General features: G+C 39.9%; 1 protein-coding gene across 3 annotated transcripts in view; it reads right to left on the reverse strand.

The window, feature by feature from the left end:
- The window catches only part of LOC106946627 (protein sidekick-2-like), a 63608-nt gene that overhangs the window by 34195 nt on the left and 2489 nt on the right, over positions 1 to 26924 (reverse strand). The window contains exon 2 of one of the 3 annotated variants that reach the window (XM_015031079.1): positions 23767 to 23805. The exons of the other annotated variants lie outside the window; for them this stretch is intronic. Within the exon in view, the coding sequence (XP_014886565.1) occupies positions 23767 to 23805 (39 nt within the window). The remainder of the gene's footprint in view (positions 1 to 23766; positions 23806 to 26924) is intronic. 3 annotated transcript variants of the gene reach the window in all.

Here is a 26924-nt window from a genome sequence, read left to right on the forward strand (position 1 = left end):
TAAATTGTAAACCAAATTACAACCAGCAAAGAATCAGAAATTTTTCTATTTTCACACTATTCCATTGGTTAACACCCAGGTGGTGACAAATCGAATCAGTGATTATTTGTTCATCAGAGAGTATTACCACATTTATGATAACAGCAGGCATTATCGCAGTTTGTTAGCCTGAGCCAATCCTTAGAATACCAGCGCAAAGAAGAAAATGCATCAGTAGTGATTCTACAAGTTTCTGCCTGTTGAGTTTGAGAGGGATTACAAGGCCTTTTCTAAACAATTAGAGTCCATCACCAAAAGGTCGAGCAGTGCAATGCTTGGTAAAAAGGCAACAAAAGAATCTACAAGCATCAGTTGTTTGATGTCAAAGGTTATGACAGAGTTACGTTCAAATGACGGAAGAAGAATTGCTTGTTTGGAAGGAATGATAAAAGACGCCCACTTCTCTTGCAAAAGAACTGATCTGCATGGTGAATGTATGCCATTGCATCTGCACAAACCACTTGTGGAAAACCAAGGAGGAGATGCTTGGCCACAAAACACACCGTTACGTTTGGTGAAAGCTAAATATATTGTATAAGCGTCAACTAGATCTGAGGACAATCTGTCAGTTCAACTTGCTAGCCTGCCACAAAGTCTAAAAGAAAAAGTAAATAATTCTGTTTCAAAGAAAATCAATCCAGACCTGAAACCGATTCAAATTCTTTGGTGGGATCTAAAGCAAGTTTTGAACCACTGAATACCAGAAAATGTCAAAGAAACGAGATGCAGGATTTTCTCACCAAACTGGTAATATAATAAAGTAGAGGACTACCTTTAATTGTGCCTGCTAAGAGTGGATCTGGAGATTTGAATTGTTTTTTTGAATAGATTTATTGTTGATTTAAACTTATTAAGCCAATATTTTTAATCAAGTTGACTTTTTCCAGAATATGTCTTTTACAAACTGGTTTATGTAGAGTGAGAACAATCAGTTATCAGGGTCATTTTTGTGGATTTCCATAGTAAACCTACAAAGTGCTACCAGAAAAGTTGTATTAAAAAAAAAACAAAAAACATACAAAATCTGAGAAATCGCTTTGGACCTTTTTTATAGGTGCAGCTCATACAGTCATTTTATTCTGCAAGAGACACACAAAGGATAAGGCCAGTGGGCTCAAGAGCTTGTCAAATTTAGGACAAAAATAATAAAACTTTAGTTTTCACCATTTTATATAACAAATAAACCAAGGTTTCATGGATTATACTTTAATTTCTAAAAAAAAAGAAAGAAAGAAAAAAAAGCTATCGTAAAACATAATTTATATTATAAAATTCTAGAAAATATGTTGCTCTTCTGTATCCTAAATTTGCTCTTCTGGGTTAAGACCTAGTAGCCATTCGAGTACAATAAGCTCTGTGCCTTTTTCTAGAAACCAGTTTGATCATTTTGAGCTTTGTGACATGGTGCTTAAAATCCAGCTGGATGTGGACATCAAAAAATGGGTACACTGGAGGATAAAGGGATGGCCATTATCAGCACCAACACCGAGACTCGCTGTGGCTTTTAAACTGTGTGCGGTTAGTGCTGAGGGGCCAAAAAGAATCCTCAAGAAAATCTCCTCCAACACTGCATATATTTTTGCTGTTTATGCAAAATTCTGACCCAAACAACTGATTGTCCCCGCTATAATTGAAACTTGCCATCCATATGACTGGCAGACTCACTTATGTTAATAATTCTCATGCCCTGTTGTGTACTTTATAACTGTAGTGTTTTAATACATTAAAGTTGCAATAGATAACTTTTGTAAACATTTTTATTTTTACATATTTTCTAAAACCGTCACTATGTTCTGATAGTGAAATTTAAGACAAATATGTTTTAAAAAGAAGCTCATTTGCACTCATCCTACTGCGACCTGCAGAAACACACAGATTCCATGTCTTAGCACAGTTGTGTAAGTGCTGCTCACACCCTGTGTGCACAAGTGCAAGAGTGCCGGTTGTGGGGACACAACCTCCCCACCCCCATTACCACCCCGTCCGACCGTGACATCTGCCGCGCTCCTCTGAGCATTGGGCTGAGGGAGGGTTAAGATTAGTGCTCTTGCCAGGAAAAGTTTAATGTTTGACTTAAATTCAATTTATCCAAGATTACTGTTGTTATCTGATGAATGAGACTATTTCTTCTTTGGTTTGGAATTTTCTTTTTTAACGTTCTATGGAAAACAGTCGTATTTGATAAGATGATATTAAACGGGAAAAGCAGTTATCACTCAAGGTCTTGACCTGGCTCTGTCCTAATGAATCTAAACTTACTCATCTCTGGTCTCATGCAGTTAAAACTCCCTTTCCATCAGAGCCAATCTGATAAAGGGATGAGAGAGGATATCATGTGTTCCTCACACAAATCCTGCCTGTAATCAGTACATTGTTGTTGTTCTACTTCCCTCACTGTAATCTCTTTCCAGGTCCATTCTATCCAATGCTGACGTCCACCAAATGTAGTACATCAAACAAAATAATAGCTGCAATATCAGGGAAATAAGGCAAGACAGAGGAGAATGCACAGCTACAGAGTATCTTTATAAAGTTCTGTGTGTAATGTGACACAAGGGGGACTGAAACATACTGGCCATCTGATAATGAGGCAGGGCAGAAGGTTGTGGGGGGTTAAGGATTACATTCCCCAACAGTGACAGAGAGAACAGGACAGGACATATGTGGTGCTGTCCTTGAAAATCCCATTTGACCACAATGCATCAGAAAAGGAAAACATCTAGAAAGCAGATTTAGAGATAATAATGTATAATTTAGAGATAAAAATGTTACTTTAATCAAGAGATTAATTCTCCACCTTAAGTCCATCAACACAGTGACTAACCCAGAACAAAGCTCAGCCAAATGTTGTTTTCTTCTCCACAATTTCCTGCCCCTTCCCCCTGCCATGCTGCTGTGATTTTGCCAGTGCAACATTCTCCAGTATTTATGTTACAGTATAGTACGCTCCATCTGCTAAGATCTGAGGATGTGAAGTGAATGCTGTCGCATATAATTTCTTTGACACGACTGGATATTCCTCATAAGAGAGCCCCCAGAACGAGCGACCTGATGCGTAGGTAAAGCAGCACTCACACAGCAACAACTTGTTCCCAAATACAGAGTATGAGGATGCACACTTGAAAGCATGTGCTCTGTCTTTGCCTGGCCTTTATTTTTATCCACTTGGTGACACTTCCAATCACATACGGCATCTGGACTCATTAGCGTCAATGATAAACTTTGACAAAGGGAACAAAAACCTGCAAATGAAAGCAGACAGAGCGAGGAGTGCAGTAAATTAAAAGGTTCAATGCAACCCTTTCAGACATAGACAATGAATCCATGGACATCATGAAATCATTGGTTTTAAAGTATGGCAATATGTAAAAGTGTACTTTATGTGAGCTGCACAGTGGCACAGATGGTAGCACTATTGAAAGCAAGACAGTCCCAAATTCGTATCCCGGTCTGCAGTTCTTCCTGTGCATGCGTGGGTTCTCTCTGGGTCCTCCAACTTCCTCCCACAGTCCAAAAACATGACTGTTAAGATAACTAGTCTCTTAAATTGTTATTTGATATGCGTGTGTTTTTGTCTGTCACAATAATAATAATTTATCTTGTTGAGATAAATTATAATATTTAGACTAGGAACACATTCTCAAATATCAATAAACCAATATTTAACACTGGAACTGAAAGACTTTTTAAATATCTAAAATAAATAAACAAAGCAACAGAAAAACAGAAACAACAAATATAATGAATTATTAAGTCTCAGTAAAAAAAAAAAGAAAAAGAAAAAAAAAGTACTTGAAAAAAGGGGCCGGTTGAAACCAAGGCACCAGACTGAAGATTTTTGTCAACCAATTTTTGGTAGAAAGAGAGAAAAATGATAAATCCTGCAAATTATTGAGTTTGTTTGAATTTATTATGTGACGAATTGATTCCTTGCTTATTGGGACAGGCCTATGTGTGTGTGTTGTTGTTCTGTACCCCTCTATTGTCCTGCAATGAACTGATGACCTGTCTGGGGTGTACCACACCTCAGTTAATGACTGCTGAACACAGGAACCAACAACCCCCACACCCCGCACCTCACAGCCAACCACCTGCAAGGATAAGCGGGTTCAGACAACGGATGGATGTATTTTATGTCTGAAAATGAAATGCGATGGCAGCACAGGCATTTGTGTTTAGATTGGATCTTTGCCCATGATTAACAAGAGAGGAGCCAGGTGTTGTGGAGCCTCAGGGTCAGCTCGGGGCTCTGCTGGCTTAGCGATAGTGGCAAAGCTCCACTGAACACTGTACACTTGTCTGTATGCCACAGGATTCAATTTACAAGCTGCTGGTTTAAGCTGGCACAACGAACCACCCTGTTGTTTGCACCAGGATGTGCTGCCTGTTTTGGAGGCTTTTTGTCCTGCAGTTAACGAGCACTCTAGTGGGAGAGAATCTGTAACGGTCGATTACAGCTGTGATAATGGCAGACTCTTTTGTGTGCACAGAATGGTTAAAAAAAGCCATCCTCACCAGGGGGGGGGGAAAGAAAACAAATGAGGAAAAAATAAACTCTCATGCAGTTTGGAATCCTGTAAAGCCTAGTGTTTTCTTAAGGAGGACTGAGTGCATCTGATTCCAAGGCAAGTGGCTTCCAAAGACACACAAGCATCTATTATCTTGTGCAAGCCCCCACAAAACAACACACATACCTTTACAAATACATATTTTCTCACATGTACTAATTCACAAAGGCACATTTAGAAGCATCAATGCATTGATCACATTGGCTGTCTTCTAGCACTTTAGGGATATAGAAAGTTTCATACAGAAATTTTCAAAATGAAGCTGCAGGCAATTGGGAAAAGGACTAATACATACACAGGAGAAGTCGGTGATCAGAAAATGATGTTTCTGGTCTGAGTATCATGTGCTATTTGAAATAATGCTTTCTTCCAGGCAGCAACAGATATTTAGTTCCATCTGGATTCCATGCAGGTCAGCATTAACAAGCTGCTCAAACACAAGGTTAACTCACTTGAAGATTACTAAAGATGTAGCTGTCCAAACACATAGTCTTTAACACATAGTCCTCTTCCTGCATGCTACATTTTTATGCAAATCTACAAAGGAAAATATATGGCCAGTGGTTATTTTGCCCTTTCAAAATAATCTACTTTTTGGCAAATTGCCTTAACAATCTTCACTTGAGTCACATAAGGCAGACAGACTGGGAAGTGCAGGAGTCATTTATCTTTCACTACCAATATCATTATAGCCAGGTAAAAGCCAGCCCCTTGTTCTACACTTTGATTCATATAGACTTACTTGTAGTTCATTAGCTTTTTTTAAGTTATTCCACTAATTATTTCAAAATGCCTTGATTGGGACCCTATTCTGATAGCTTTGACTGCATCAGTACATCCCTATTTTGCATACAACTCGTTTGTAATTTCAAAGGAACACAGAACTTGACAAATTCAGAAATTTATGGTAAACCTCTATAGCGAGGTCCAATCAATCCTGAATAGATTCCACCGGAATATATTTTTTGTTTGTTTGTTTGTAGATAAAGGCAATGGGGAAAACATATTTGTTCTTATTCACACTAAATTTACAGGTGCCAGTGAAGAAACACCGCCTTTATCAACAAGAACAACACAGCCGTCAGTTAGTCCATGCCACTGAGGGTTCAGCACAATTAATCTTTGACTTGGGGCCATTCAGTCACAGCTATAGTGTTGCTCTGGTGATGAGGTCGCGTTGAGTGACCATGGCGCTGTCTTCTGCTGATTAGTCAAGAGACTTTACAAAGCCACAACAACTGTAGGCAACCATTTGTCAAGCTCCCTGTAATTAATCCATTGCAGGCAGTCTGTTGGGAGGGCAAAGGGGTTGCTAAGGAGGTTCTTGAAAGGCAATTATCAGAAACACAAAAACTAAACAGATTGACACACACCAGACAAATGACTTTCTGAGTGACACTTTGGCACCCAATAAGTTTCTTGGCTCTAAAGTGTCTTTGTAAGAGGGTTGATTAGAGGAAGGGCCACAGCAGCAAAACCAAAGTGGACACAGCAGCAAGAATGACAGGTGGAAATGAATTATAGAGAACATAATATGTACTCCCTAAGTGGATTCATTTATCTACGGTTTAAGGTCAACACAGTTTTTATGTCATACCAAGAAATATCTGAATGTTGTTAAGTGGTTGACATTTCCAGTGCGGTTTCTTGAAGATTGTTAGTGTCACTTAAAGAGTGATAAAAAAAAAAACAATAAAAAATAAAAACTGAAAAACCTGAAAAAATGTAGGCTGACCTCTGACTAAGAAGAGGATGTTAGTGTTATTTGACCCTTAGAATTGAGGTGAAGCCATGCCATGCTAATAGATGTATTTCCTACCAACACCCTTCCGCGCGCCACAAGGGGCGATTTAAGCTCAATAATGGAGAAAATATTTCTCCAATCACACAGGTGTCAGACTTCATGCCTGAGCGCACAATTTTATCACAACTCTGCAAGAGAAAACAGAAGTCCAGTGTTTTTTTTTCTACAGAGCAACATCCCACTCTCACCAGGCATGCAATGTCACTCAGTCACCCACACACTGAACAGAGGCAGCCGTCTAAACAGTGTCCATAACCTCACTATACAGACAGACATAAACAAGCATGACACTTACTTTTTTGGGGATGCGAAGAACACTGATTGACAGTGCTCTGTTGGCCGGATTAGAGACGTTCATTTCGTCCTGAACTCAATTATATTTTACAAAGGCTGACATCCCCAGTTAATTGCAGCCTTTCCACATGAGGGAATTATTTGCACTTCTCAATTCCCTGGCCATGTGTACTCTGTTCCGCATGTACAGGCTTCATCTAACATGTGGAAATATTGCAAATTAGATCAGTGGAGAAAAAAAAAATGTAGAAAGGAAAAACTAAAATTTGGGAAAGAAAAAAAAAAAAAAGAGTGTTACAGTTCCAAGAGAGTAGGAAATGAAGTGGTGGTGTGCCTCCGTCTCTGACTTCTGTCTGGATCTTAGCTCTGTCTCTGAGACAACATGGACATATCCAGAGTGACAGAATTTTGATGATTGACGCGGTGATGAGGAGGAGAAGAAGACGGGGAGAAGTGAAGGAAAAGGTTACACAGTGCCATTGGCTGCACCAAAATGAAAATAAGGGTTTGCCCATAGAAAAATGTGACAAGAATCCCTGGGTGGTTTTTAGCGGTTGAGGAAATGTTTGTTTAGTAATAACAAGGAAGCCTACAAAGCCCAGAACAGTTGTGTCTGCAATGTGTGTATGTGTGATTAATTGGTGTTAAAATTGAGTAAAATAAAACTCCAACACTGTGTATCCTGGATTATACAGTCATGTCTGTTCTTACCCCCAAAGCATCCAACAGCAGACATCCAATGGTTGACATGTGTCACCACACATAGTCAGATTAGCAAACCTCTAATCCACCTCTGTGGCTGACTGGGTGGGTGAAAGGGTTGGGGATGATCTGCCACACCACAAATAATCCAGTACCTAGCATTTCATCTGCTAGTGGGGGGTCATGTTGCTGTTCTCCGTCAAAATCGCTTTGTGTTTAATGGGCAACGAGGCCTTGGATTAGATTTGTTCTGTTGCTGACATGTGGAGAGACAGCTGTTGCAGAGATGTGCGAAACTAAAGCCCTACTCCAGGCTCATATCTCTGTGCTACCCTTGGGTTGTCCCTGATTGTCAGAGAACTAATCCCATATCATTGTTTAGCAATTTTGTTTGTTACAATGGATATCAGTGACATCACACGTGTTGACATTGGTCTGTCAGCAAACAACACTACTGTTTATCTTTGTCTGCAAGATACTGGGTAAAAAAAAAAAGCAAACAAACAAAAGAAAAAAAAAAACACTTCCAGATGGGAGAACCGCATTGCCAGTGAGAATCTAGAGTAAACAGACAAACAGGGACTATTTACTGATAATAATCTCATCAAACAGCTGAATGAAGATTCCCTTTTATCAAAAGTAAACAACCCTTTTAATATGCTAGACTAGTTGGAATAGACCTCTCATCTCTCCAGGATGAAAACATTAAAGTTTGTCTCCTTGAAAGAACATCGTCCACAATAGTATCTCAGATGGCGGCAGTAATCTTCGAGAGAACCTGTGTCATGCTGTGCATGTCAGGGACAATGATCTCTCATTTTTGTCACACTGACCGAACTGCAAGTCATCAGCTGTTGTGTGCGGCTTACACAGCATTTTCATTTTTTTTTTAGAACAAACAAGACTTAGAGTCTAAAAGATATGTGTTACCCTTAGTATTAATTTGATTTAGCTAGTAATAGCAGTGAAAGCTGACGGAAGTCCTCTTGACATTCAGTGCAAATCAGAATGTGCGGAGGACAGTAGTGTGGAGGAACAAGTTAGATTTGCTCCAAGCAGGGACACTCAGCTTCTGCAAAGGCACACCAGTGATTAAGACAGGTCAATCATTCTTAGAGTCAACGTCAGGTGTGCAAAGGACGTGCCCCCCTTTCTCAGCTTGGAGGAGGAGAGAGGCTTTCTACAGCTGCCAGAAGGCCAACAGTGCTTTAACCAACTCCCCATTAGTTGGAGTAAGTCAGTAAAACCTGACCCCAGGAGACCCTTGATTGTGAGCATAAACAACTTTGGAATACTCTAGAGAACTCCTGCTGAAATAATATAAACAACTCCTAGACATTATACTGAGAGTTAGTTTGCAAAGTATTTTTCTTTCACTGTTTCGTGAAAGAGTGCAGCTTTCCATCGAAGCACTAGAAAAGTCATATAACAATGTAACATTTGATGAAAACGTAATGGTGAATTTGAAGAAAACTACACACATAAAGGCACGTATAAATATAAAAGTTTTGATGGGCTACACCAGAACAAGACCAGACCAGCTGCTACTCTTGTTCAGTTTTCAGGAACAGAAAACTGAGGCTGCAGGTCACACAGGTTCACCAAAATTGGACAACAGGAAAAGATAAAATATAATGGCTGATCTAATTCAGCTGCAACATTTAGATTGCGGGGTCATAATTTAGCATAGACGACAATACAGCATGACTCCACGGCCTACTTCAGTGTTGTTACTAAACATGTTCATCCCTTTTTTTACAGCACATTCTACCAGTATAATATTTCAGCAGTTAATGAGTAGCTTCATCAATACATTTCCCCACAACTGGCCCTTTAAGGGCATCCATGATCATGATATGATCTAAAATGAAAATGAGTGTATCGACACTCCTCCAGTAGAGGATCCTTCAGATGAATCAACTGCATAACATTATAATGTCTATATGAATATTTCAGGCACCTTGTTCAATCTATGACAAACACAAATAAAACAATTCTGAGGCCAAACCGGGATCCAATTCGGGAAACGGAAAAGTGTTTCAAACCTGACAAACTGCACTTTATAAAGTGCTGATTGAGCTCATGGAGCTACGGATGTTACAATTCTCAAAGCAAAAGCTGCCTAAATGGTGAAAACATTCACATTACAACAAAATATTAGATCAAAAAGTACATCCTGAAGTCATATATGTTTTGAATTATCTACGTCTTCAAGACTTGTCTTTATGGTTAAATGTTTCCCCAGGGACACTAATCCAGAGGTTAGCGAGAGAACCACATTCTGCTGACTGCCCTGCTCACTGCTACAGGGCTTGGCCACCAACCCTAAAGATTTTTTAATAGCATACTAAAATTCTGTGAAAGCCTAAATTGCAGCCCTCAATGGGCAACAGATGATGGAATTAAAGAGATTTAGAGCTGTTGGGGAAAACGGGCTGCACGTCTTTGATGTGGGGTTGGGAATGAGGGAAGAGTGGAAAAGATGGAAGCCGAGCACACCGAGGCAGCATCTGGCCCTTGTAAGGACACACTGCTCTCTGGGAAGTCTCCACAGATCGAGAAAAGGGGCTAAGTGATAGCTCTTTCTAACACCCACTATGTGCACCAACTGGCACTCACCTAATAGTAACACCTGCTGCACCCATAAGGTGCTATAATATCACTCATCACCTAAACAAAAGTGGGACATGTGAGGCATGAAAAAAGTTTGAACTGTGAAATTGTGAGGCCGTCGTACCAAAAGGAAAAGAAAAAAAAAAAATCCCTAATTTCAACCCGAGCCCCACTTGAGGTAACCATAGCAACCCCTCACCTGTCATCTCATCGACAACAATAGACAGCCAGGTCAGAGTGACACATTTTCTCAACCTTGCAAATATGCAGCACGATTTTCTATGTTAGGCATAGTGCCTTACTCTCTCTCTCAGGTTTCTACCAGAGTGTAATCAGACACACACAGCCTCCTCTACACACACCAGATTAATCATCTGCCTTTTTTTTCCTTTGCCCTCCTGCTGTTCTGTGCTATGCTCGCTCTACTCCCTTTGTCTTTCATTAACTGACACTTGTACCATCACAGTTTCACACATAAACATATTCACAATGACACATTTTAGCTTCGCTACTCTTGCCAGAGGAAGCTGGCAAAATGGCAACATTTATCCTGACCTGGCATATTCCGATCCCAAGTGAAAACGTGGCCCAGTATAAAGGGCCGGTGGGCTGCCACAGCCTCTATTCACCCGAGACAAAACCTGGATCTGTGGCATAATCTGGCTGGCTGGACTTGTGAATAGAGCCAGCAATCCAGCAATGACAGACCCTGTTAACCTCTATGCTATGAGTTACTGCCTGGCTGTATACAGCAGAGTTGAAAAAGGAGCAACGTAAAAAAAAAAAATAAATAAATAAATAAAAACTGGCATTGATGGAAACAGCTCTGTGCTTGGAGACTAAGGATTCCCGACACACAGCTGCAGTATACTGGGCATGAAGAAGTCAGTAAAATTTACAGGGGAAAAAAATAAAAATACTAACTGCAGAATCATAACTCACTATTCTCCCACACAAACTTTTGCTTTTATCTCATTCCAAAAGAGGAAAGAAGGTAAAAAAAAAAATAATCCAGGGGGGAAAGAAAAAGGGAATCTGGAAGATTGACACTTTCAAACAAGCTGTGGCGAGAGTGACAAAGCAAACGCACAGCGGTTGCAGAAATGTCAGGTTGGGACAGTCTCTGTCCTGAGTAATAAGGGGGGGATGGATCTTCCCACCTTGGCTCTCGTCTCTACCGATTTCATCGTGCTGCACACCACGGGCACTGTGACTCACCAAGTGAGCAAAACATAGCCAAAACCAATAGCCGGCAGATAGCATCTCTTACGCTAACAAGCTTTTCACTTGGGGATACCATCAGCTCTCTGGTTTTCTCATACAGCTAATTAGGAATGGACTGAGAAGCAGACCCAAAGCTATCTTTTCACCCTTTTTTTATCCTCTCACTCACAAATCTTTCTCTTTTTCACACAAACACTTCTTTCTCAATCCATTGCCCACTTTTTCACACTTTTTACATCGACCTACCATCTTCCAATGCACCACCATCGGTGCCATTGCTGTCACTGTGTCCAACTCAAGGCCTCTAGTGCTTCTTAATCCCATTAGACCAAACACAATCAATTATCCAGCCAGCCTTAAGGATCTGAGAGCATTAAAAGGTTAGCTCAGGAGATTTAAAGCCATTGATGTCTGGGACAGCAACGCACCCCACACACCCCCTTACGACTGTGTCAGTGTCTGCATATGTACGCTGCATGTCAGCACGTGTTCATCAAGATGACACCCCAGCAACAACCAGAGCCACCGTGCATCGCTAGCGGATCTTTAATCATGTCCCTGCAAGTCCTGGCAAATTACTGCCTTGTGATGGTAATCGATAAAGCAATAAACACAGTCAGGGACTTCAGCTGCTAGAGCAAAGAAATACCATTGCAGCCACTCATTGTTTTTTCTTTTTTTTTTCTTTTTTTTTTGTCTTTTTCATAAATGGATACTTTCTATCAAAGAGAGAGAGAGAGAAAAAAACATTTTTCCAAATCAGGAAGGCATCTGTGGATGAGAGAAGAACAACCACCCCCCACATCCTCCTCCGCTGTGTTTGCATTGACAGACAAAAGAGTTACAGGTGCAGGTCAATCAATACTATCAGAAGATAGACTGATATAATCTTATTGTAATCTGTAGACTCATCTCATCTCCTTCTATCTGCCCCATCGCTGCCTGTCCATAAACTCCATGCCCCAGTGCTGCTCCATTCATGGCTTGATGTAATTTTCTCACTCCCTCCCTTTTTATCTTTCTCATACGCTTTTCTCCTTCACTCGCCTCTCACTGACTCTGTTCCTTCTCTGGCGAGAAAATTAAATATGATCATTTCTCTTCAAAGGCGCCACCATTAGCCACATAATGAATATTCAGTTAATGTAGCAAAGAGAGAGAGCGGGACTGTGTGACCAAGAGAAGTAGGTGACCGCAAGAGCCGATAGGTAAAACAGTGCTGTGATAATATGTTTGCCTGCTTACATATTCCATCTGTTGTTGCATTTTTGTCGCACTTGCATGTTCAGAATCAAACAAATTTCAGTGTCAGACAAACATAAGTCTGATGAAGACATACAAATACATACAAAATGTTCTCTCCAAATAATGATTTCTTTTTATATATATGAAAAAAAAAAAAAAAAAAAAAAAATTTGCTCTGCGCAAAAAATAATTGCCCCCTAAACCTAATAACTGGTTGCTTAACATTTGGCAGCAACAGCAGTCATCTAACATTTGCTATAACTGGCAATGAGTCTTTCAAATCACTATGGAGGAGGCCAGAAACTGTTTTAATTGAGCTACATTGGATGGTTTTCAAGCCAGTACCACAGGTCATGCTATATAATCTCATTTGCAATTAATTCTGGACTTTGACTAGGGCACTTGAGGCTTTCATTTCTTTTTTTAAAACATTCAGATGTGGACCGACTGGTGTGGTTTCGATCGTTGTGCTACATCACCGAAGTTCACTGAAGCTAAAGCTAAAACCAGATGGCCATTCAGTCTCTTTTGAGATTTTTTTTTGGCAGAGAGCAGAATTAATGGTTCCATCAGTTACAGAAAATTGTTCCGGTCCTGCAGGGATAAAGCAGCCCTGACCATCCCACTACCACCACCATGCTTGCTTGTCAGCATGATGTTTTGTTTCTGTGGTAGTGTTAGACCCATGCCTTCCAAAAATTACCCCATTTGGCAAAAGTGAGATGGGCTTTTGTGTTCTTTTTGCTAACTAGTAGTTTTGGCATTGAAAAAAAAAAAAAGTTTTTAAGTGAGTTGCAGCCATAGAGTGGCATAACCAGTTGTTAGCTTACGAGGGCCAGGTTGTTTTAGGCCGTTTATCACTTTCTTTTTCTGAAATTACTTGATGATCTGAAAAGTGTGTATGTGTAAGGGAGAAAATACCTTTTTTTCACAGCACTGGACCTTTAACAAGAAACTGAAAAAGAAGTGAAGACACATTTTCACACATTTGACTTCTTAAAGTCAAATGCAAAATATTAATTATTACAAACTTCATTAGCATGAATGAACGCTCCAGTGACATTTAATAATCTGATTGCAGATCTATCCAACCAATGCATCATTTATATCTCATTAATGTATAAAATTTTTGAATCACTGACGACGGCTCTATTGTGAAATGCTTCCATTCGATGTCTCCAACGTTGCTTCTCACAAAAGAATCAGTTGACTGGAGCTCGAAGAGCCCCACAGCATTTATGGCTCGGAGGTAAAGTCTGCTCCAAAGAACTACTTCTTTTGCCGTCCAGATGCAACACCGAGCACCTTTTCTACTCAAATTCAAATGTGTTTCCTCATGCAGACACGATAGTCACTTTCCAATTTCAACTTAATCTTAAAGCACCAATTTCAACTGCCGTGGCAGTGATTGAAATATGAAACCCTGCATATATACAGGCCATTACAGAGAATACAAGGCTCCAGCTGCTCTCTGTCCGCTCAGGAAAGTGAGTGGGTGGGGGGGGGGGGGAAGAAACAACAGGGATCAGCTTTGGCTGAAACACATTTCTGTTTATTTATTATTCAATAATGCCGAATTGCCCCCTAACCCCCAGGAACAGCTCGCACTGAACTACCTTCAGGACGAAATGGCAGTGATGCTGAATCAGGAGGAAATCAAACAGAATCCCTGGGGCTCTGTTGCACAAGAGGTACAGGCTGACAGCTATTTTTTTGTTGTTGTTGTTGTTGTTTTATGTCTTGTTTAATTTATACAAAGAAATGCTAAAAGAAAACACAAACATTCAGTATGACATAAACATAGGAATTCAGCTTAAAAAGAAAAGTCAGTGAAATAAACAAACCTGCAGTAAACACTCAAAGATAGCGTTTTGTTTTTGTTGTCAACTTTAAATTTGACAAAATAATTGTTGTTTTAAGGTGAAAACCAATTGACTATCACTGCACACACTACTTAGCAAGATTAATACACTTTTGTCTACTGCTTTCAAGGTTGCTTCTGCCATTAATTAGCAAAGTCTGATGGCTTGAATCCATTAGAGCTGTCTAACCTAGTTAAGTCAGCTCCTCAATGGATTCTCTATGCGCCTTAAATGCAAAGCCACAGCTCTACAGGAACCTGGCTCAAGGTTAGCACCATGGTGCAAGTCGTGCCCAACGTCCAGAGCATGCTGTCTGCCACGCTCCTCAAGTGGCTGCCAGAGAACACTTCACCAAGGTTATGCCTGTCAGAGGCAATGAATATTCCACTTATCTCAATCAAAGTCCTTCACAGAACTTTGAGGGATCGGTTCTGCCTGTGTTTCAGAAAACAAGGATGGCAACTCTGCTGGAAAATCTGAAAGCGAGGTGGGGGCTCAGCCAGTCACGCTCCTGCACCTGAGCTTAACAGCATGGCAAATAACATCTTGAATTATTAATCTGCAGCTAATCAGATCTTCAATTAATCAATTAGGATCGTCACACGCAGAGGAAAACAGATGAAGATATTAGCATGTTCTTTTTTCCATTTGGTAAAGGACAAACTCAGTGGAAGAAATCCTTTTGAGCACTCCGTGACGCAAGTTTGAAAGGAGAAACGGGAAAATGTTTTGGGTGAGGTGATGAAAAAATAAACGGCCTTGCAACAGTATTCCTTTCCCTTGAATTCACATTTGAGCCACAAACTTTGTAACGTATTTCCTTTGAGATTTTACATGACTGACCAACACAGAGTAAAAGAGAATCGGGAAACGGTGGCTTAACATTGTGCACAACAAAAAATCTGAAGAGTATGCCAAGCATTACCACTTTTACTCTAATACCCCCAAATAATTTTCTGTACGATCAATTACCTTCATAAATAAACAAAACTCCCCTGTGTGTAATTTAATCTGTGTCTCATTTGGCTTTTTCAGAGCCGAACGAGAAAAAAAAAAAAAAAAAAAAGTTTAGTTTAATGATGTGTAAAGCGAGGAAACGCCACAAAAGACTTGCAGCTGCAGCTGAAGCGAAAGTAATGACTACAAAATATTGACTTAGGGGGACTAAAAGCCTATGCATGCTGTACTTTTAAGATTTTAATTGCAAGCTGGTTTGGAAACCATGTGTCATTTTCAGTAATGTAATTTTGTGCTAGCACTGAAGTGTGTTGCTGTAATGTGATTTTATTTTATTTTTTCCAGAAACCGTAGAAGGGTGCAGAAAATGGAACTAAAGAAGACATTCACTTTTTAATCTAAATTTCTGTAAATGGTTCAAGTGAATGTTGTTATTAAGTAAGCTAAAGCAAAATTATTCCTTGTTCTTGTAGACATAGGCAGTGCGATAAAAGCCATTCAGTCAACAGTGGTTCATTATTAATAGCCACGTAAGGTAATGACTGTTCTTAAATACCAAACTGTTAGCGCAGAGATAAATTAATGCATCTTCATGTCCCCAAAGTCAGCCTCAACAGAATGAATTGTATGTTAATGACAATAAATTACAGCACTTTGCTTCCACAGGAAACAATCTATAAGTTGGCTGACAAGCAATGTAAATGTGTTTGTGCGGCATAAATCATTCGCTAACAATTGAACACCTGTGGATTTTCCAAATTAAAATAAATCCTCTTTCAACCCTCCCATCTGTTCGATATTCCACAGATAGCATTTAATGATCTTTTTGGAGTGATATCCTCCACAAAATAGATGGAATTAGTTTTGATGGATACGGTGACAGTTGACAGATTAGTATGGCAGACGCATTCTTTTGATAAACAAACATAGTGCCCAGTAAGTTAATAGGGTAATGAGATCTCTTTATATATTTATTTATTTTCTTAATGCCGGACCCTTCTTGAATGCAATCATACCGTAACATTAGCCTATGAACAATCGCAATGTTTCTGTGCGTGTGTGTGTGTGTGTGTGTGTGAGATGGTTACATGTCTGATGCCTACAACATGCTGCATCTCCAGGGGCACCGGCTCCCTCTCTCATCAAGCATGCCCAGTCAATGTGGCTGTCACTCCCAATCTGCGCTGAGAGGGGAGCCTGTGCCTATTTTTATAAATGTATTCATATTCATTAGTCCTGAGTGTCATTCATAGCAGCAGTTCTTTAATGCGGCGGGTAACCATCACAGGCCGGAGAAGCCTGCCTCCTCTCATCGCACAAATTAATAACACAGGCAATCACTGCAAAGGTGCCTTCTGTCAAACAACAATGGCTCCTGATTTCCATCAACCGCGGGCACTTCCTCATTTCTACGAGACACGCAGTTGAAAAAGTCACTGGTGTCCCTTGAGGAAAGCAAAAAAAAAAAAAAAAAACATTGTACCAGCCTATGAAATATGAAATAATTAAATTAACTAAGAATTAATTACAACCTTTTTTTGTTCCCTTGACCCAGTGTAATATTTTCCCTCGTAACATCTCGGTGGCGCCGGGTTAATTGTGCAGAATAACTTATGTCAATGTGAACTGCTAATGAGAGCAATTAGGCAACAGACTCACAGTAACTTCACCATCTTGCTCAAAGATGCTATCTGTTGGCTTTATTGGCTTGTATGTGTCACATAAACGACTTTGTGAACTAATTCTAGTAAATTCAAAGACAACTAACATAACACCTTCCCTGAATTAAACCGAGGAAGACTATTTTTCTAAGACTCCCAGCACATCTAGAACTAAACCATGGGGTTTTCATGCTTAAGGCCTGGTACCCATCCACTTCTTTGCGTTGCGTTCCGGTTGCTGTCACCTTTCAGGGTAATGGAAGTGGGCTGCATCTCACAGCCTTCCATGTTTTTTTCATGCCCATTGTTTCTGCTTCACCCCACTTTAAATCAAGAACACAAAGCAAACCCTGCCATACTTCACTCTGGACAGCATTAATAAAACAAGCTTTCAATGATGCAGAATGGGAACGAAGCAGCGGTGTGATTACAGCTTTTAAACACTGCCACCCCTCAGAGTTTACATGTGCCAGCTCTGCAGGCTGGGTGTAAGAAGGCTTTTGGCGTTCTTTCCCCCATTGTCATTCATCTTTTCTTCTTTGTCACAATTCCTCTCTAATAGAGAGGTACTGAATGGAGAAGCCCCCGAAGTAGAATGAAAAAGTAAAAATTGGAGTTCCTGAGAGAGTAGGCCTATTCCCAAGATCTGCATACTTTCTCTAATCCTCTGATAGACTCTGAACCCAATCATATTTTTTATAAGATTCATTGTTTCTCTACCTGTAAAGAGGAACCTCTTCTCTCATTATGGAAGCTAAATATTCATTATCAATGTACTAATAGATCAATGTACAAAGCACTCAAAGAACACATTTCTGACTGGTCATTCCTTTACACATTTCCCTCTTTAAATCTCATCACGACAACCCCTTGAGTGATCACAGAAATGGAAATGGGGCCTTTTAATTGAAATTCACGAAATTAAACATTGACCAGAGCAACTTCATTAAACAGATATGACTCCAATTTCAGCAGTCCCTGCAGGCTTAAAGAGCATGCCCACTGTTACAACAGATGTGCTTAAACATTATCTTTCGTGGAACTGGGGGAATTACACAGGCTCATATCCAAAGTGAAATAGTTTGACAAGCGCTGTGAAAGACTTTCGAGGAGAGTGATGATGGGAAGCAGCCGGAGGTTTCTGGAACGGCACCACAAGCTTTAACATGTCCACATCTGCTGAGGAGCAAGCGCTTTTTGGTGTTACACTTTTGATGAATTCTGGCATCGCAAATCAGATTGAACTATAATATCTCCTGTATGTCACATGTGATGTAGATCCAAATTGGCTTTCATCTCTGGAGTAAAGCTCTGTCAGCCTAGAGTGTCTTCACATGTCCGCCGTACCTTCCATCTGGAGACCTCAGGGAGACCATCGTTGTCAGCAGGCCTCCCAGTGCACAACGGTACATGTCCCTAACAGGGGACGCCTGGGCTCGTTTGTTTTGTTACTTAACTCGGGCTCTGTGACAAGAGGAGACAGTGACCGAGGCATCTGGGACATGGGAGCCCCCTGCAGAATTAAACAGGCTGCGTCTCGAGCCCCTGTGACAGGAAATCTCACTCAGATCACAAAAGGCAGCCCTGATTGCATGTGACAGGTGCATCCTCTTCCTTCAGATGCCATGTCTTTGTTTTGTCTTGTTTGCTTGCGTGGCGGCAATGGCAATTTTGGGAAGTCAGGGTGGAGTTTTTTGGTGGTGCCATTGCGCGTTTTCCACAGTAAATAAACTTGCCGTGGATACAAATTAAACATATTTTGTTTGAGTGAAAAAAAAAAGTGTAAAAATTAGAATCATAGCATTTACTGTTCTACTGGCAAAACAATCACAAAATAAAATAATTTTTACCTCATTCCAGGTCAGAAGCCTGTGTGCATTTCACTAGTATTTATTTTAAGTTACTTTTAAAATGTATGACTTGGGACAAATATTTTGATTGTCCTTCCACAAGCTTCTCAAAATGGCTTGCTGGAAAATTTGGACCATTGCTCCTTTGAGAACTGATGTCAGATTTGAAGACAGTCTTGCTCACACACAAATACACTTTGCCCACACATTTTCTATTGGACCGAAAAGAGGCTTTTGTAAAAGCCATGACAGAACATTCATTTTCTTGTCTTAAACCACTCACTAATTTGGGTTTACCCCGAGGCCAGTTGTCCATTTAAGCTTTGTGCCCAAGCTTTAACTTCCTGGATGATGTTTGGAGATACTTTAACATTTACACATTTTCTTTCCTCATTATGCCATCCATTATCTGAAGTGCACCAGTCCCTCCTGCAGCAATGCACCTTATAACATAATAGTCACCACCAAATTTGACACTTAAGTTGTTATCATTATTTTTTAATATTATTTGATTTTAATTTACAGGCAACAAATAACATCAAATAAGTGAGCTTTTTCTTCTCTAGACAATGGTATGGATATTAATCTGCATACATGGTTTAAATGTGCCAGTTTTGTTTTAACTTGTTCATTTTCTTTTTTTGTCTACACCTCCTGTTTTCCCCCTTTTTCCACAAAAAACAAACATCTGAAATAAAAGGAAATGCATGTAGAAAAAAAGCTGGCAGTCATAGAAGTGCAAGGGTTACTGTTTCAGCTCAAACTGGGCACACTAATCCCTTTGATCCCCCCATTTTACTGTCAGCTGTTTCCTAGCTACCATTGGATCAGCACAGAATTTAGGATTTGTGCTACTGTACGCCACAGCAATCCCTGCCCCAGTGTTGCAGTGCTCTTCTTTCTTTCCTCCATCAATATCCCGCCCAGGGCCCACCATCGACATCCCTAACAATATTAATTTCTCTTTTTTGTTCCCCTTTCTACTTCACCTCGCTGCAGTTGGCAATGACTGCGATGTGGCAGAGGGAGTTAGGTTAAATTGGAAACTGTTTTGCACAGAGGGCCATCAGGACATGAACAGATGATTCATGCTGAAAAAGCTGATTCTGATTTTGCCAATTCATGTGAAATTACAGTGTTTCTTTCAAACGCTGGTTTGAGAAAGTTTCATTTAGCAATAATGAAACAATCTACTTCTATTTGTGCCAACGTGCGCGTCGGAATAAGAAAACGTGCATGTGCATTAGGAGCTGTGCACGCTGCTGCTGCGCGCATGTTTGTGCATTTGTTAGCATGCATTAGAGCAATAAAGGAAGTTTCATTGCGTTCCTCTTTCAGGCTGTCTTTGAAATTTGAATAAGTAGGCAAATCTGTCTGCGCAGGGTCTCTTTCATCCCAGTCAGTGTTGGCTGCTCTCAGAGGTGCAGTGTGCCATACACTTCTCATTCAACCTCTGGGTTGTTCACCCAAACTGCTCTGAAATCATTTAAGGCAAAAAAAAAAAAAAAAAAAAAAAAAAAAACACGAAGGGGTTTGACTTGCATATTGGCAAATTTATGCTTCTTTGTCACACACTGGCTCTCCAGGAGTAAATGTTTATGACTGCTGCTTGCAGATACAAGAATGAGCGCTGCTTTTCCAATTTAATCATTTCAACAGACTGTGGAATGCCTATTCATTTTTGTATGTACGGTATGCTTGCATAATTTGTTTAATTGCACTGGTCAAACATACTTTTTCTTTTTTTATTTTTTTTGCAACCTTTACATATTCAGTATTTCATTTATTTATACAATGTAGCTTACATTCTAATCATTCAATACAGACTAAATTATTTTCTCATTTATTGCAATAAGAAAAAAAAAATATTGCAATGACAGCCTGAAAGTGAAAACAGCATAAAAGACAAGAAACATAAATCCTGAATAGGCTCATGTTTGAAAAGCAAACCAGCCTTTGTTGAGGTTGAATCCAGCCGTGTGCTCTTAGTAGCCAACCTGAAGCACTTTCACGTGGGGCCAAGGATCCAAATTTGACATCGAGCCATAAAGAAGGAGCCGACACTTCTGCTGTCAGCCCACATTATCATCGCATTTCTTGACTGATACACGGCAGATGTTATGGGCAAGGACAGCAATCAAAGCTTATGCGACCACACAAAGTGCTGCCGAGCCTCAATGACGACCGGCTCCACTCTGCTGCATACGCACGCCTTAACAACAAACCAAAGATCCCCGGATGAGACGATTGGTATGGATTTCTGTAGGTGTATCTCACTCAATGCTTTTAACATCCACGCTGATATCTGCTGGTATCGCTGTTGCACGTTTGTTTGTGGCAATGGTGGAGTGTCAAACTGTGACAGCAGTGGGGGGCCCCTGAGAGCAAGATCTAAACTATGTGGATGATGAAGATGAAGACAGCAGGTGCTTGGAAACAGAAATCAAACATGATATCAAATCCCATGTGTCCAAGAGCAAGACAATGGGGGAAAGAGAGGCGGTTCAAGCTGTAATCAATACAGAGCACAAGGTATTGAGATGCAGTGAGAGGCATTTTGCCAGCTCCCCACCAGAGGGTCTGGTGGGCCTGCTGCCAAGCACAATCTGAGCAGGACCGCTAGCTCAGCTTTGCACATTTGCATACAAGAATTTGCCTGTAAAAAAAAAAAAAAAAAACATGTCTCAGTTTGGAATCACCTATGTCTCAAACTGGCTAACCTCTACAAAAAGTTGCAAACAAGAGCTGAAAAGTAAAATGTGGTTTAAATAAGTTATTTTCAAACTTTTTGTTGCAAATACCAAAGAGGCTTCCAAGTAGCACTGTGATAACAGATGTTTTACAACAATACCACAGTAGAAGATTGCAAACATCTTTTTTTTTCTAATTAACTGTCTAATTGGTTGACAGATGCAGATTTACTATTCCTTCTCTGCACTCAGAAGCTGAAATTTCTGAATTTTAATTTGGAAAAAAAAATAATTGGAATGCTGGAATTCTTGGTAAGAAAGTTTGAGGTTTTCCTGCCAAAATTCAACACTATAGCTATAGGAAAAAAAAAAAAAAAAAGTGTATTCACTCTGGCAATTTTTATGACTCGTTCAAAATAGGCAGCACTCCCTTCTCGGTTCGCTCCTTGATTCTTGCTTCACTGTCACCCACTTTAGTTTACTGTGAATTAGGAGTTCTTGAAAGTTTTCCAATTTAGATTTTTTTTAGGTTGTTAAATTTTATTAGCACAAAACAAAGATATACAATAGAGGGATGACAGTCTAAAGACAGCCTAGCCTCGAAACCAGCAATAGTACTTATGCTAGGTTGAGATCCATTCCTAAACCTTCTTTGTGTTTATAAAAATATAGGTGTGTCTAGTCATGTTGTCACTGTGTCTTGGTTTGAGGTCAGGGCAAGAATAGACTAGAATGTCAAGATGTGAATTTATTCACCTCATTGTTCAAAGTAAACAGGATTTCTATGACCAGCTGTTTTCATTAGGACATAGACAGGGAAAAACAAACAAACAAAATAAAAACATAAAAACTCTGCTCCTACCAATACCACCATGGTATCGAAGCGGTTCCTCCATTCCTCCTCTCCTTGTGCCTTTTGCCATTTTAGTCACAACACAAGAATACACTCAGCAGTCCCCAGGAGGCGCATGCTGGATGTGAGCGGAGATTCAGTGGGCACATTATGCTGTAAAAGGCATTGTTTCTCAACACAGCTTTCCTTGAGTTGCCTTTGTGTTCTTAAATGTTTACATGCAACAGCTCGGAGGCTCGAAGACACATGTACGTTTCCGAGAATACGCGGTTTGAGTCGAATCCCTCACTCGCGCCGATGGAACTAATGACACCATTTGTGAGGGCTCTTCAAGTGCCTCATTTTAAGGAGGCCGTTACAAAGAGAAGCATGCAAAGCATCTCTGCTCCCTGGTCAAAATTATATCAGACAAAACAAACAAATAGTACCACACTTCACATTCCCCTCCATGCGGTGTCCAAGGTCATTTTCTGCTTTCAGTTTCTAGCTCAGCTCAAGGCCTCTTCTGAGACATTTTTTATTTCTTGATAGCTGAGGTGCCTCCAAGCCCTGCGTTGGATTGATTAGACGTTTAGCCAGGAGAATTAATATGTGAAGAATTTCCCTGTTCCCCCCTGCAGCGCCTCTCCCCCTCAGTCTCATCAGTAAACAAGTAGATATGGAAACAAAACCACTCGCGGGCTATGTGATTAAAATCGGCCCCAAAAGAAGAAATTGCTTGACAATCAATGTTGTTATTACTGAAAAAAAAAAAAAAAAAAAAAATCTGGGGGGGCCTTTTTTGAACGGTATTTTTTGACTTCGTACACCAATGCTGCTCTCTACAGGTATAAGGAATCTGTCTGAATAGCCTGATTTTGTTGTTTCCTATGCTTTTACCATTCTTTTGCGACAACTTCAACAAACAACTCACAACAAATGTTTAAATGATGCCTAATATCAACAGATCAAAAAAAAAGAAAAAAAGAAAAAAGTGCGTTCTTCAGAGTAAGCAAGGATTTTAGCAATAGTTACCCAAATCCGCAGACGTGATAGGACTCGTTGCCCTGTGCAAACAGCTATTACCACTGCCTTTTGGGCAAATGGCAATTACTAAGCAAAGGGAGAATGCCAAAACCCTGCAGTTAATTTTGATTACATTTGCATTATGAACTATAAACACAGTTTTACTGCTCAACTGAGCCAATTAAAGACTTCCTGAAGCTAAAAAAAGGAACACTGACATCAAAACAGCTCTTTTGTTCTTGCACAATGAGGTTGATTGCAATCATTTGTCACTCCTAAAAACCTTTCGGAGCATTTAGATTTTCCAAACAAAAGGAAAGACAGTGTTACAAAAAAGAATGTTGGCTTTTTCATTAATTTTCTTTAATTGCTACTGCCAGCGAGCAGACTTTTTCTTACTTGAGCTGTGAGATGTTGCCTCTTGCAGGATAAGGTTTCCTGTGGCAGCATGAATAAACATGTGTAGACAGCATTTGGCAGCAAAAGGAAGGAGAGAGGAAAAAAAAATCTCAGCCAACCAACCAAATATGGGAGGCAGCCACAGAAGACACATAGGGAGTCTGATAGGGAAGCTGACACCATTTCACCTGAGGCTGGGCAAACCACTTGCTGGGCTTTCCTGGCATGAGCCATATTGCAAAGAAAACAAGCATTTAAGTCCAAATTTTTAGCGGCTGTTCTCTCTCTGGCGAATATGCTTCACTGACTGCATTTTACTGAGCACTGAAATACGAAACTATGTCATAAATATGAACAAAGTATAGCTGATGTATGATGGCTTTGGAGTACGGCACTCGCACAGTACTGTGATGGGATGTGTGGAGTTGTCAAAGCTCATCAGATTAGAAAAAAAAAATAGAATTCCAGTTTCCGTAGAGATGTCATTATTTCTCTGTATCTAGCCAACTACTCGTGGCTGAGTGAATATACATATCACCCAAATATATAACGGACAACTAACACAGTAGATTACGTTGTATTCAACCACTGCCACAGTGAAACATGGTGGTGGCAGTATAATGAAATGGGTGTGATTTTCTTAATTAAGTAGGGAAAGGGAAATTAAGGTTGAAAGAGAAGATAGATCTTCTTGACATAAACCATATTACACAGAAATAAAGTTATTAAGTTGACGATTTCTCTCCGGTGAACATAACTCAGTTTTACTGAACACTGATACATAAGCGTGTCAAAATAGGCAACAGGTATATCTCTGGCACAAAAACAGTTCAACACAACACTTGCACAGTACCAAGTTAGGATTAGTAGACAAGATTACATTAACACAATCATTTCATCACCTTACGAACTGATGATTAATCGTTAAGTAATTTGGTATTAGTGTGGACATTCTGCTCTTTGTTAATGGAACAGAATTTAATAATGAATTGCTAATGTCTTTGTCATATGCAAAATAATAGACAGCAACTGTCAAAACACTAACCTAAGTTTTCTGTTTGTACATGTATCAAAATAAAAAATAACAGTGTATAAAAGGGATGTTAGTGGTACATATATTTCTGTTGAGAATACTTGGCACAACCATTTTGTTTCAATACGCTCCCATACTGAATGACTATAGAATTATTTTAAACCTGAACATATGCAGAATGTTAATTGGCGGAACTTAAGTGTGAAATTATATATTTAGCTTCGCTTTAACTTTAAAAAGAAAGCAAAGAGTCGGCATTATAAGTTTTTTCCTCAACCACGGTGATGATAAAGAAAGAAACGTTGACCAAAAGTTTTATGTCAGTTTTTTTCAATACTGTAAACATTAAAGGTATAGAGAAAACATGCTAAAGTCGAGAACAAGCTCCCTGTAGAAATCGTATGAGTCCTTATACAGTCACTTGGAGGTTAGGGGTTTCATTAGCAGGTGCACTTATATGATGCATTCAAGAAAAAAACTGGACTAATCAGGGGTGTCCAAAGTCAGTCTTCAGGGAATGGTATCCTACATGTTTAAGTTCCTTCCCTGGTTAAAATCACTGGCAGTGAATGCCTCCTCAGCATGTCAATGTTCTGGAGAGGCCGGCTCGTGAGTCGGAGTTTGATTCAGGTGTGTTGAACCAGAGAAAGAACATGCAGGATACCGTTCCTTGAATACCAAGTTTGGATAAACCCTGGTGTAGACTTTCAGTCATCCAGGACATGATTAAAATTGAGTTTTAAATGAAGGCAACTGGACTTCTACCAAGATGAGTCCAGTTGCCTTCGTTTAAAACGCTCCAGATTAACAAGTAAAACTTGTCAGAATCTGGAAAGAGAAACTCCTGATGCTAGGTGAGTCACTTCTGGGGCTTTTTCAGGCAAGAGCCATATTGCAAAGAAAAAGTCACATTTTTCACCAGCTGTTCTCTCTCTCTCTCTCTCTGGCAACATGTTTAGTTAACGGCCTTCTACCAAACTATTTATACGTAAATATAAATGCACAGAGAATAGCTGTGACATGACATTGTTAAAACACGTGTAACACCTCCACTTCTCTGTGTCAGCACTTGCCCAGTTTTAAAGTTAAATGAATATTCCTGTCACCGTTTGTTACGGACAACACAGTTACAGCAGATTTAGCACTAAAAGTATGTGACCTTAGTGCGAATATGCAGATCTACTAGAGTATTAACATATTAAATTTCTTTTACAGTTGCGCATGCAGGTGGAGGTTAACAGGTTTGCCAGCAGTCTTTATAGGAAAGGACATCTGTAATTCTATTAAAACTGTAATATACTTGTTTTGTGTAATCTTGTACATATTGATTTTTCTATCTATCTGTGGATGCGCCTGCAAGTGCATGTGCTTGCTTGTGTGTCACCAATGGGGATGAATTATGATGTGCAGGCCCGCATTAGAGCAGGCAGCTTTAATCACACACAGATTCAGAGTGTTTTAAACAAATGTTTTTTTTTTGTGTGTAAGCACTGAGGATTATCATAAGATTTAAAGATTTGGAAATGGCTGACAGCTGTCAAGCTGCATAATAACGTACGTCCAGAAAATTATAGCAGCTGTCGGTTGGCAGAATGTCAATGCTGCTATCTAGATTAAAGCTCAATAGACAGGAACATAAGCACAGGCAACTGTGCACACACACACTTTTACACACAACAAAAATGCAAGCAGACACACAGTCACTCACAAACACACATCAATCTCTACAGTCTTATTGAGGAAGAGAGAGAAAAAGAGACAACACAAAGGCAGCTAAGAGAAAAATAAAAGCAGAACCTCACATTTATTTACCAGGCATTTTGATTACGGGATCTGCATGAGTCTTAAAATGGCTTGTTGAGTAAAACCAGCAGAAAGGTTCCTCCTGTGGATCAGCCACATATCCTCTTGTGCAATCGAAGAGCCATCTGTATTAAAAACAGCAGGTGTCTCAATATGAACCTGCTGAAAAACAAGCGGCTACATCGCACCTGTTCCCTGGAGGTGGCTATGTGCCGCCTAATTTCTGTCATCCTCAGAGGTCTTTGTCTCTCAGGGAATAACTACAGCATCTCTAACTTTCTGTACAGACACTGCTTTTATGCCGCTCATTTGCAAACAAAGA

This window comes from Poecilia latipinna, unplaced genomic scaffold (genome assembly GCF_001443285.1).
Source record: "Poecilia latipinna isolate Pla-1442-1.1 unplaced genomic scaffold, P_latipinna-1.0 Scaffold198, whole genome shotgun sequence".
NCBI lineage: Eukaryota > Metazoa > Chordata > Actinopteri > Cyprinodontiformes > Poeciliidae > Poecilia > Poecilia latipinna.